This window comes from Taudactylus pleione, unplaced genomic scaffold, assembly GCF_031769625.1.
Source record: "Taudactylus pleione unplaced genomic scaffold, aTauple2 ptg000066l, whole genome shotgun sequence".
NCBI lineage: Eukaryota > Metazoa > Chordata > Amphibia > Anura > Myobatrachidae > Taudactylus > Taudactylus pleione.
This window is the reverse complement of record NW_028284468.1, coordinates 3,605,948-3,619,634: the sequence shown is the minus strand read 5'-3', so window position 1 is coordinate 3,619,634 and position 13,687 is coordinate 3,605,948. Positions and strand designations below refer to the sequence as shown.

At 45.2% G+C, this 13,687-nt stretch overlaps 1 protein-coding gene across 1 annotated transcript; it reads right to left on the bottom strand.

The window, feature by feature from the left end:
- Window positions 1–2,292: 2,292 nt before the first annotated feature.
- MRPS22 (mitochondrial ribosomal protein S22) lies at window positions 2,293–10,395 on the bottom strand. The gene is made up of 8 exons (XM_088466488.1): window positions 10,238–10,395; window positions 9,226–9,389; window positions 8,088–8,252; window positions 6,173–6,316; window positions 6,014–6,097; window positions 5,798–5,943; window positions 4,091–4,193; window positions 2,293–2,603 (listed from the first exon to the last, which is right to left on the bottom strand). Exons 1-8 carry the CDS (start codon window positions 10,314–10,316, stop codon window positions 2,511–2,513), a joined length of 978 nt encoding a protein of 325 aa, XP_088322614.1. The 5' UTR covers window positions 10,317–10,395; the 3' UTR covers window positions 2,293–2,510.
- Between the last annotated feature and the right edge of the window lie 3,292 nt (window positions 10,396–13,687).

Sequence of the window (13,687 nt, the reverse complement as noted above, 5' to 3'; positions counted from 1 at the left end):
CTAGCATAAGTCACATACAATGCAGACACTGTACATACATAAGCATGACATATAATATACTGCACAATGTCGCTACATTCAACTGCCCAGATTCAGTGTCTGGGAAGGCTATAGCGCTGTGTACACTCACCCAAAATGGCCAGGTACGCAGGGGGACTGGGCTCACTGTCATCCTAGGAGTTCTGCAGCACCACCGAGAGATAATGGCCGCTGGAGACCTCAGAAGAAGCAGCTCAGCGACTGTAGCATTGAAAGGCGCGCTGAGCTGAGGGGAGGAGCCGATTGACAGGGAAGGCTTCCTCCCCTGGCTAGCAATTAACCCCCCGGGATGCCGGCTCCCGCTGCCGCTATAATCCCTGTTGGGCTGTGGACACGCGGGGTATGCCTCCATGGAGGGGGAGCCCACCGCCACCGCTAGCGCCTCCGGTCTGTCCCCAGAGACCGGAGGCATAAGGCTGCATGTACACGCGGGTCACCGCAAGCGGTGACTACGCGACTTACCTGTCCCCGTCGATCCGGCAGCAGCCCAGGGATTCCTCCAGAGCCCGGCTGGTCCCGCTGCGATCCCCAGATCTGTACTGGCGTCGCAGCGCTGGCGGGGTGTAGGAGCGGCAGCTTAGACGTCCATTGGACAGTCTGATGCTGCCGCTCTGAAGAGTAGTAAAAAATAATAAAATAAAACTCTTTAAAATAAATTATAAGCTTAGGGGCTGCTAAGCAGCCCCCCTGCAGTAACGGTGACCCGACTCCGGCCGGGCACCAACTTAAACTGAGGTGCTTCTGGCTGGGGGGAGGGGTTATAGGGAGAGTGGACCCAAGTGCATCCTGGGAGCTAAAAGCTTTAACTGCGTGGTGCCCGGATTTGGTTCCCAACCTATACCCCAAGGTCAACCCTATGGACCCTGAAGTAGAAACACCTCCTCCCAGCTGTTGTCTTGTTTGATTAGTACATCGAACCAGCAGGTCTAATAAGTGGTTATTGTTCATTTGCAAGATGGCCACACATCTAATGTTTTATCTTTCCATCCAGCCAACTGTTTGGAATGAAAGCCTGGTAATGTATGGGAGCAAATGATCAACCATTTGCTCCCAAACTCTGGAAAATAGATGTTCAGACAAACTGGCTAAATAAAATGAATTTGCTACCATACATGATCACATTTTCATTCCAACCAGCCAAATAGTAGGCTGGTTGGAATGATAATCTGTGTATGGCCAGTTTAGGTGATTGTGTTTGCTGTGATCTCTTTTCTCCTCGGCTTCATTTTCTTGTCTCTTGGCAAGTTTATATGTGCACAGAAGAGGAGCAGGGGCACAGAGATTATTGGGAGAATAATTCATTTTTATTTGATTTGCTTGTTAGGATTGCAACTTAGTTCAGTTTGTATGACCCTACAGCTATGGAGAAAGGGGTGTGCAAAAACATTAGATTCTGTTACTCATCGTACAATCTCTTCCTTGTAATCCAGCTAGGGGACATTGGCAATTACATTGTGTTGATGGGCTGCTTGAGAAGTTCAGGCACTAAAAAGTGAAGTGTTAGGCTCCACCCTTTCACTGGACCTCAGTTTTATTTTTTTAACAAAGCCCTAAGGAGGAAAGCACTAGAACCCTGAAACAACAAGGACTATTAACAGAGAAACAGGGAGGGAGTGCAGTGTCCCCCAGCTGGATTATGAGGAAGAGATTTTACAGTGATTACCAAAATCTAATTTCTTCTTGTATCCATGCTGTGGGACACTTGCAATGACGTTGGGACCACAATGTAAGCCTAACAAGGAGGGGCAACGTCCAGCATAGCCGCACATAAAACTGTTCGCCCAAAACTAGCATCACCGGAAACAAATGTATGGAACCAGTACAATTTGGTAAATGTGCACAGAGAACCAGGTTGCTGCTTGACTGAGGCAATCATGTCAAACTGCCTAGAGACCCGACAGCATGAGGAGGAGGAGCCCGGAGTAATTCTAAAATGCCAGCCAACCCCTCTTAGGGACATTAATCAAGACCAGAAGGGAATCTGTCCGTGGAAGAGAAGTCATGCGGTCAATGTAAATCAGTGCCGCCTGAACCACGTCCAAGAGTCCTTACTACTAGGCAATGGGAAAAAAAAACAGGCTCTGCCCCCTCCCACCTGCACTGGACCCATCACTTAACTTTCTAGTGCCTGAACTCCTCAGCCTGCCCCTCAACCCAACATATTTGCCCGTGTCCCCCAGCATGAATGCAAGAGGAATACACATCATATAGTAGGAAAAGCTTATAGATGTATAGAATAAAACAACAGTACTGTTGAGTTTTATTACAACTTTATTTAGAAAGTAATGATGCAGGTACTATATTACAGCAGTAGGAAATGGATGAGTGTGTCCATTAGCAGCACCCTTAGAATTACAGAGAATAGTAATCGATTTTGGTGCTGCACAGTAACACACTTAGATGATGCTGTTCCTAATCTGACAGACTGCTTCATGAAACTGAAGTGATGCTAGATAACCCAACCAGTCCTGTCATGAAGAAGCCGCACCACTTGCTGTTTCTGGATATGCTTGAAGAACTAGTTCTATATATCCTGGCTTCTGTGCCTCCATTTTCACAAAAATCTGCAAATATTGAAATGACACCTTTATCACTTGGAGCAGAAGATGTGGTTTTAAAAGAAGTCAGCACTGCAAAGGCAGAATTACTATTCCAACAGTACTGCAGTTATATAATACTAAAGCTATGTTACAATAAATCTCACTCATTTTCGTATATAGTGAAAAAATTTAATTCTGTATAAATGAGGGGCACCTAGCATTTTAAGAGCATGGGCTTCTGCATAGGACACAGCTTATGCAAATAACAACCCGGCACTGTCAGGCCCCTGTATGATAATACTTGGCTCCGGCTAGCATGGCTGCACTAAGAGACCACAGACTTTTCAAGATTGTTGAATGGCAGGAGTTTGTGACCAAGACCACTCTTCTGGCTAAAGTTTCACTAGCAGCCATGACTAAAGCAGTCTACACACAGTACGATGTGTAGCTGGCGACACATTGGGCGGTCCCCACACACAGAGCGATCCAGTGCCTGATATGCCAGTATCCCCCTCAATCCCCGCATAGCGCTGCATGAGATCGTACATCGCTTCCCCAGATCGCTTGTGCAGCATGAAAGATCTGGGGCAGCGATTGACGACCTCAGGGAAGCGCACACCGAACGATATAGCGGCAATAACGTTCTAATCAGTCGGATTGGCTGCTATATCGCTCGTGTGTATGTGGGGGGTCTTAAGGTGATGTCAGCATGGATGTTTGCCATAATAGAATCAATTGACAGGAAAATGCAACCTTTAGCACTAGCAGCCAGTTTAATGAAAAACAGACAAGAATGTCACAGAGGATTGCAGTGCATAATCAGGACACTGCACGATTGTAAGATCAGTGGTGCAACCAGCATGTGCACAGAGTGGTAAGCTGGTCTGATTCTGCACGGTGTTGTAGACGGACTGACAAATGTGTGTGGTGCCAACCTAAAGATCTCGAGTCCTGTGTTCTTGTTTACAACAGTACAGGGATGTGCTGGTACTAATGATGTGTATATACCTGACAGATTAGTAATTCCCATTCAAGGCATTGTCACTGTTACTCGATACCTAATGGTACTGAGCGATCATGTTCATTTCATGTTACAGCATGGAGGGGTATCTCTGAGAGGGAGAACCCATCCACAGAGCATGTCTGACCATCCAATGGTTTGATGCTTGTCATGTTTTTTCAATCACCTCCCGATTCTTTTCCCATTTATGAGATATTCTGGAATGACTCTGGTTTTCCACCACAAGGAACCAGGAATCAGCTGGGTGACAATTGAGGAGAGGTGATCGTGCATCCGTCCTGCACATTTCCAGATATGTGCAAACCTTAATGCCATGGTGCTTACAGGCCACACAGGGTTATCCAGCTCCATGTTAATGGCCTTATAGTGGCATTTTCATTGAGCACTACCTGAATGTGGTTTTAGTTATGTTCAACTGTGTTACTGTAGCAGATTATAATTTAAGGATATTGATACTGTTTGTATATTCCTTGATAATAATGTACATCACCTTAATAAGTTCTCGGTCATCAGCCCCCTGTGACTCTTTTGCACACTCTGTATCCGGATGCATCATGTGATAGAGTCTCACCAAACAGACTGCATCTTCTAGCCTGAAATAAGCACACGCAATGTCTTGACAGCACTAGTAACAGTTTTGTTGTTTAAGGGACACTGAACAAAATACAGATCAATAGAAGCATCCATTGAAATTAGGTTGCATACACATGGCACTTCTCAACATCAGTGGTAGACTTCAGCTGGCCATACACCTTATGATTATATGTCCAATCAACCAACTAGCTGGCTGGCCTGAAAATCTGGTAATGTATGGGAGCGATCAACCGTTTGCTCCAAAACACCGGAAAACAGACAAGTTGGTTACATTTGTTTGATTTATCCAACTTGTCTAAACAACTGGTTTCATAAGTTTGGGAGCAAGCAGACAATGGCTGTTTACTTCCATACTGTACATCACCAGATTTTAATTCCAACAGACTAAAGCTGGGTACACACTTTTTCGATAGCACGCTGATCGGGTAAAACTGTCCAAATCAGCCGTACACACTGTCCTCAGTGTGACCCTCCCAATCCAAGACATAGCACAGTGTGTATGGGATTGGGAGGTCGAACCGATAAATATTAAACAGTACATAAGATGCGACCTCCTGAACCCGACCGTTGCAGGAGCGTTAAAAGCAGTTTATCGGCTAACGCTCCTGCATCGGAGCAGCATACTTATACAATCTAACGGCTGTTCTGTCGATATTGGATGAACAGCTTGATGATTGTATAGGTGTGTACCCAGCTTAACTAGTTGGCAGGTTGGACAGATGATCTTTAGATGTGTGGCCAGCTGAAGGCAATGCTTCTGACATCCAATCCCTGGGACACACTTAAGCTAGCCACACACATTTTTGATCAAACCGATAATTGGGACGATTTTTTGTCAAAATCACGGTCCTTGTATCTGTGCTACACACTATACCCGTGGTTCTCAAACTGTCCTCAGGACCCCACACAGGTCACATTTTCCAGGTCACCCAGCAGGTGCACAGGTGTCCTCAATACTCACTGAAACATTTTAAAAGAGCCACAGGTGGAGATAATTATTTCACTTGCGATTCTGTGAGGAGACCAGGAAAACATGCACTGTTTGGAGTCCTGAGGACCGAGTTTGAGAACCTGTGCACTATACAACTTAAATAAAATACCTGACGAATTTCACAGTAAATTTGCATATGTACGCCCACAAGGATGATGAGGTGATCAGGAAAAATCAGAGGAAATATGGGCAGATTACGGAGAACGCACACACTACACAATATCGGGAAATTGAGGGTGAGATCTTTGGACTTGACCGACAGATCGGATAATCGAAGGAATGAGTTTATGTTTGCTAACCGATTTATCTGTGAAACGCTGAAACAAAGTGGCCAGGATCTCCTTTGGCTGGCTGAGATTTCCTGGCCCCTTTGTTGTATATGCTGCAGCCGACTTACATGACCCCATGGGTCAACTCAGCCGGCCAATGAGATCGCAGACTATCCGATGCTGCGTCCTTGGACGCAGCTCAGATTAGTAATGCATGCAGGAGTGCGACGCCTCCTGCTGCATTACCATATTGCAGCTGTGATAGCTACTGCGTTCTTTTCTGAATCACCCCCTAAGTGTGGGAACCTTTGGTATAAACTTTTTAAGTAATTTAGAAACTTACAAATCTCTTTGAAGCATATCTATGAGAAGTCCATCGATGTTCTTTTGAGAACACAGGTGCCACACCATACCGCCAAAGTGGCGTGTGGAACGAAGCAAATCATACTTTCTCTGCCTGTCGATGTCCGCAAACGTATGGTCTCTTATCTACAAAAAGACACAGATTAAAGGTTGTAATATCACTACAGGGCCAACATGCCATGGAACCGAGGCCTACCTTAATGTATTCAGCAGAATCTGGTTCAAACTGCACAATGCAACGGTTCAGAAGCTCCTCATGTCGATCTTCCTGAAAGAGACGCTGCAAGGAAAACAAGACCTGTTATTTGCCGTTCTGACACACAATAGAGATTAAATTAAATATACTTTAATTCACCTTCATGTTTTCCTCTCGAAAGACAGGAGGATGGAACATTTTACGACCTTCACGGGGGAAATACACTTGGATCATTCTGTCTCTCTCTTCCCATGTGGCTTTCCGCAGGACACCGCTCGGCTCCCTTACTACAATAAACCTTTCCTAAATTCAACAAAGATATGACATTCAGTAGTGTGGTATAATGGTATAAGCAGGATGTGAAGGTGCCATCAGAATGGCTGCCAGCGGCATTCTCAATAAATCCTTTTGGTCAATCATTACTTCGTACCATCACAGTAACAGCACACTGTATTGGGATCAGTAATTCAAAATCATCACCCTGTATCATGGGAATTAAAGTACATATAGTCTTTTGACAAATGAAGTACAATTTATTTCAAATGTACATGAAGGCTACTATTAACAATCTAATCCTCACTGAGTTCCAACATTTTTATACATCTAATGTGTGTCAAATGACAGGTTACTTTGCCCTTGGCAAATAAGTTCATTAATTAACCATCAGGATGTTCTACCAACTCCACGTAAAAGAAATGCTGGTAACTCGGACTGGAGCATTCAGGTTTAGGACAAGCTGAACAGAAGTCTGCAATGATATCAGAGAAGCTATTGTGGTTATCCATCAGTGTGGAGAGGGTTAGGTGGTCATTCCCAATCATGGCACCAATGCGCCCTGGCCTGCCCCCACCGTCACAAAGAGGGTATGGGACCAGGAAGCTGGGCGACTCTACAGACTGCAGGGTGACATTCCATAAAGAACAAGGATTTGGAATTGCCAAACAAAAGTCTACATGACAAGCCCATCTTGATGCTTACAGGAGCGTTGTATAAACAAATGGCCACAAATATTAATGAACTGATGCAGTGTTCCGAGGAAACATGGGCCAAACGTCATTAAAAATTATGTTAAAAAAAAATAGATTACTTTGCGTTGCAATTAGTTTTTCACACATCAAACCAATTAGGTGTGAATTGCAAGTTTGTTTCATGAAACTCGACGATTTTGCACGATGCGCGCACCCGAGAATTCTCCAATCCAATTAAAATTGCCTATTTGCGGTACTCGCAGCGGAGGTTTGCGAAATGACTGCTAAATGCGATGCAAGAGATGTGCATGAAAGGTGGGGAGACCATCCTGGTCACCCCAAAATTGATAATTTCATTAGCAGGACAGTATAAAAGGCCTTTTATGGGCATTAGGAAAGTATGGAAGGTTTTTAAATGGTTCTGTTTTTTATTTAAAACATCTTTTTGTATAATCTCAAACGAATTAAATGAAAAATGCAAAAAAAAAAAATTATAAATCAATCCTTTTTCAATTAAATAAATACTGTCATTAAATTTGGGGTGCCAAAACTAATGAAAAAGTTGATTTTGGGATAATTTGAGGCCAATTTTTAACGCCATAAAATGACATGTAATTATTGGACTAATTAAGCTAATTGGAAACTTCCAATTGCCTAATTAATCATATGGGGAGGGGGCTGTCCAAGGGGTTCAGCACGGTGTCCCAATATTTTAACCTTAAAATAAAGATTTTTCTCTGACTGGTTCAGTGCGAGTTGCTAATTGGATTGCAAAATGAATTCGCTTTGCGAATTTGAAGAGAGAACAGCAACTCGCACCTCATAATTCGCACCTAATTGGATTGACCCCATAGATTCTTAATGTCTGCTTACTTTTTGTTGAATAATGAATTGTGCAGTAAACTATGTTAATTGTTACATGAGATTAGATTAATAAACCTGTAAGTATTGGTGAGGACTGTTAGTAACAATGAAAGACCTGTAAAAACACAGATTAGTATGAGGGAGCATTCCTTTGCCAAATGACTATATTGGGAGGAATACACTCGTAGTGGCCTTGCTGTCTGTGTCCATATTTACGAGTGACACAGCCGTCATATACTCACATGATGCGGTGTACTGTAAGTGATGTCAGTGAACACAAACTTGGCAGTCTCTGTACCAGATAGGATCTCGTCCACAACTAAGGTTTCAATTATTGGTGTGCGCTCACTGAGCATCGGGGGCATCTCCAGGTATTGTCGGGCTAGCTCAGCAGCTTTCTGGATGGACTGAAAAAAGTTTAATAGGATTAACAGGGCATTGTAATGTCTGGAGAATACATACATGCTACTTAAGGACATAAACTGAACAATGCCAATCCCCAGAGTTATCACAAAGTATCTTTCACATTCATATACGTTGTTTTAATAAGTGCCATTGAAACTGTATACAGTTTGATATAAACAATTGTCAGTATCATGGATCAGGCTGTGAATGTTGACAATGCTGTCTAAAGCTGGGTACACACTAGGCCGACCCACTGACCATTGGTAAGTACATACATACTTATCAATCGTCCTGGCTATGTGTCTGCGCAGTTAGAGCTGACATTACAACTGGATGGGCATTTAAATTTGTCCGCCCAGTTGAGCGGTCACTAACCGCACCAGCATGTGTACGGACGATCGGCAAGTTTGACCGTACACAAGCAGATGAAACGATATATCTGCAAGATATATCTTCATCTAGTGTACTGCACAGCAGATCGAATACGTCTGTGAATGACGTCGTTCACAGACATATCTGCTGTACACAACAGTAGATGGACCATAGATATATCGGCCGTTCTATGGAATGGGCAATATATCTATCAGTGTGTACCCTTACTTAACCCTAACTGCAATGTAAGCCTACTGCTGATAAGTGCACATTGTAGAAATGTTTAATGACGATATTTTGTTAATGTTGACATTAAGAACAATTAGACTGTCTGAATGTCAACAATATGACTGCATACCATACACACGTGTGTGTAAAGCTCCACATTCCCGTAAAGGTAGCACACTTTGGTTGTATAACCATGCACTTGTTTATATGGTCTATAGATCAGTGCACGGAGGAGTGCAACGGGACATGGCGTTGCAAGAAGAGTATCGGGAGCAGTAAATAAGTCAACTGTACAACTTTGTACATCTGAAGATCTAAAATATCAGTATGTAGCAAGCTTGTCAGTGGAGCCAAGAACAGTCAGGAGAGATGTACCTCTTCATACTGCTGCTGTGTCATTAGCTTGTAGGTGGGTGGTTTGGATTCCTGCTTGGTCGGCTGGAACACTTTTTCCAAATTAAGGCCGGTTATCTTCTTCAGAATACTCTGCACCTCTGGATCTGTGAATACGGGTAATCTGGCTGGAGGAGAGGTGGGAGCTGGGAAATATGACAGATAAAACAAAATCACAACTAAAACGTCCTCTATAATGAGGTAATTTGCCCAAAATCTTGCTAACTGACCATGCCACAAATGGCACCAATATGCTGTTCAGCTATGAACACTTTGCATCAGGGGAACTCAACATGCATCCCTCTAGCCGCTGTGGAACTACACATCTCAGCATGCCCATTATGCATCGTTGTAAGACCATGCTGGGGGTGAGGAAGCTTTTTGTCGGGTCTTTGTCCAGCCTGACAGGGTAGGGCTGACCACCAGAGCCAGTGAGGAGTGACAGAGCATCACTGGCACTTACACCAAACTGTGAACTTTGACCAAAGCTATCTTTACTTTTAATATGTATTTATATTTTCCTCTAGGGATTTAAAAGGAGTCTCTGAGAATGAGCCACTGACTTTGACAAGGTCATACATGTGTCATCCTGGTGCAAGCGGACTGTCAGATCTCCAATATGTTATATGAGAGGCTATATTCAAGTGTAAAAGTAATCATTCACAAAAAGAAATTAATAGAAAAAGATTATAGAAGTCATTGTGTAACACTGATACTGTGCAGTGTGCATGCCCTGCTCTCAGCTAGCACCCAGCCTATGCAGTAGCAGTGTACACATGAATGCAGCTAGTTACATATACAGCACAATGCTAGAACACAAAGCATTCACGATACACGGGGTTTGTATGTACAGGAGTCCTACAACCCTCCGGGAAGGTAGTAGTTATGGGCATGCTATTAGCACGGCGCCTCCATAGCACGTTGCGCAGCTAATCAATCATTCTCTGCTTTGTATGTCACTCCTGGCTTATGGCTACGGAGTCACGGATCTCACCCCCAGCACAAAGGCTCCGCCGCCCGGTGACCCTCTGTGGCCGAGCCCTCCGAATAAACCATGCTATGCGGGCGGCCATGTCTTCTCCCCGGTGACATAGGATGTGCCGCAAGGCGTGTCGGGAGATGTAGTCAACTTCGAATAGGAAACGATCCCTGCGCCTGCGCAGTGAAGCAGTGGGACAGCCCTACCTGGTACCAGTCACAGTCACAGATGAGGTAGAAGAAAAAAATAATAGGAAACAAGGAAAAAGAAAAATGAGTCTGACTATATAATAAATCACACCGTTTTTTTTTTACTTTTGCAATGTAAGTAATTAATGTGTGATATTTATTACTATGGGTCCCATTTATCAAAGTGTAAATATTAAGTATCCCCGTATGTATTATGGAGGGACCGCAGCAGGTATTTCCGATACCTGCTGTGATCCCTCCATTACCGCAGGCAGCCGCATCCCCCATAGGTTTCTATGGGGGATGCGATGCTGCCAGATTTACCAATATCCGCAATGTGATGCATTCCAGATATTAGCCCCCACAGCTAATGCCATCTAAAGATGGCGTTTGCCACTGTAGACTATAGGCTACACCGTGCATAATTAGCGGGCAGAGGGATCTGCCAGAACCCTACCCGGCTATGGCGGATGTGCATGTGCAGTCCGCGGGACTGCGCATGCGCAGCCAGGGCCGGCTCCTGACACGTTCTGCCTGTATGGCCGCACAGGGGCGCCGGGTCCGGCCGGAGTTATTCCCCGCCCTACATCCATCTGTCGCAGGTTTTATAAGGTGAGGGGGAGGACACATGGAAGGAGCGGGCGGAGCGGAAACACGGAATGGCGCTGGGCACAAAGACACCTAGCGCCGACACTGTGCGCAGCACCCCCTGCAATGGCCGACAGCTCTCCGGACACATTGCAGGGAGGGGCTCCTTTCGGAGCCCGTGTCCCTGCATGTCCTGTCCCGGATGATGCATCCGGCCGGTATGATTGCATTTTGCAATGCGATCATAGGCGTTACTAGCATGCCCTGATCGCATTGCAACAGCATGTGTTACCAATGATGAAGCTTATGAAGGCCCCGTACATTCTGATTTAAAAATACATGCTATATTACTAGGCTTGCCATAGCATCCCTATAAGTAATTCGGGACACATGTGCATTACACAGGTTCTGTGGCTGACTAAAACCAGGTGAAATGGAGACGTGAAGTCAGCCAGCCACAGGGCCTGTGCAGTTCATATGTGTCCCAAATTCATACTTGTCAACTCTCCCTCATTGTCAGGGAGACTCCCTGAAATACATGGCGTATCTATAATGGGTGCAGTGTGTGCGGGGCACACGGGCCCCCTGGTCCAGGGGGGCCCCACACCGTACACCCTACGCCCATATATTTTTTTAACTTAGCTGTCCATGGTCCCGCGTCGGGTGTCGGCGCTGCTCAGAACACGGGAAAATGGCCGCCGCGGCCATTTTTCCGGTGTTCTACGCATGCGCAGTAGACTCCGGGCACACTCTAGTGCCCAGAGTCTGCAGAACGCCCGAAAATGGCCGCGGCGGCCATGTTTCCTGCGTTCTGCGCATGCGCAGTAGACTCTGGGCACACTCTAGTGCCCGGAGTCTACTAATGCTGACTCTACAAATGCTGCAGGTCACCGGGGGGAGAGGAGGGTGCCCCGCACGGGGAGTGCACACGGGCCCCCTCCTCTGTTAATATGCCCCTGCTGAAATAGTAGCAATCTTCCTGTCTCCCTGAAGTCTAACCAGCTCCCTGATTGCACCTTACCCCCATTATGTGGATGTTACATTAAAAAAAAACCCAAAGATATATACATTCAAATGGAATCATTAGTGTAATTTCCCAGCATTGGTTACATAAGACACAATGGGCCTGATTCAGACCCACTCGCGAGCGGCTGTCCGCTCGCAAGTGGGTCGATGTTCTGGACTGAGCATGCGCACGACGGAGGGAGCTCCGTCGTGCGCATGCGCCAGACGCGACGAGCGAAGGAAAGTCCTTCGCTCGTTGTGTCTGATCAAAGGGGGCGTGCTGTCGATGTTGATTGACAGCACGCCCCCTTTGGTAGGCGTGCCGGGGGCGTGCCTCCCTGACGGGGCGTTCCCACGGGAACGCCTCCCGTCAGAAGCCGGCCCACTGACATCACTAGTGATGTCAGTGGGAGTGATTTTGGCTCTGATAGAGCCAAAATCACTCCGGAGCTTGCGGTTGAAAACCTCAACCGCAGGCTCCGGCTCGCAGTTTCGATGGTCGCGATGGTCACGACCATCGCGGCCATCAAAATGCACGCTCGTATAGCCTGTGGGTGGTGACCCACAGCTATACGAGCATCCAGGAGGACGCTCCATTTTCATGGAGGCCGGCCCTCATTCAGAGCGTGCGCTCTGCTCAGAGCGTACGGCTCTGAATGAGGGCCCATGATCCCTATGTCTACATGTATTTTCTGAAAAGTATCTGTGTGTCTTCATCAACTAGTCTATTTTACTAACTGCACATTAACGTGCGCTCATAGATGTTGTTTTTACAATCTCCCTGAAATGCTTGACCGCATCCCCTGCTGAAGAAATCTTGAATACGGCTCCTATCTGGTAGGGGCTCCAAACAGCACCCAGAAACTGGCTAATATGTTTTTTGTCTACTGGATACTGGGATCTGAGAATTTTGGAGCTTAGGAGTGGTGAGCAGATAGTACTCCTCCTCCCCTCCCCTTGTAGAGGCCATGCAATTTATTGCTGTGACGTACTGTATGGCGGTCACTGCAATGATATGTGTATTGTATGGCACCTTCAACTGGTCGCGGACTGAAACTGATGTCTTCGTAATAAAAAAAAGTTGGCCCAATGGGAAGAGGGGGGATCGGTTTCTGGTTACTCAGGAACCCAGCCTGCGGGCACCAATGAAAAGTTAAAATTATCTAAGTTATTACCACTGAGATGACTTGATTGTAGGTTACATGTTTTTTCCAACTACTATACTTTGCAATGTGCTGTATTTTGAATGTTAGTTTTGTACAAGAAATCATTAGAACTGCTAAATAATGGTTTCCCAAAGCACATGTAAAATAGTTTTGGGGCCGCATATATTAATCTGCTGTCTAGTTCAGAGGTTCCCAAACTTGATCCTCAAGGCACCCTAGCAGTCCAGGTTTTAAGGATATCCATGCTTGACCACAGGTCATACATAGGGGCAAAAACTAGAAAAAGACAAATAAGTCTTTTTGGGGCACTCTTGAAACAAATATAGATACTGTATTAGGAGTATTAAAACTAAACTTTTATTAATTACCTTGGTTAAAATAGACTTCACAAATACGAAAAAATTAGATTAGAGATGAACATATAAAAAGAATATGTAGCACACAAATGCACATAATAAATAAATCGTAATCAGGGTCGTATGATCTGTGATAACATGCACATAAGATTAATATATCCA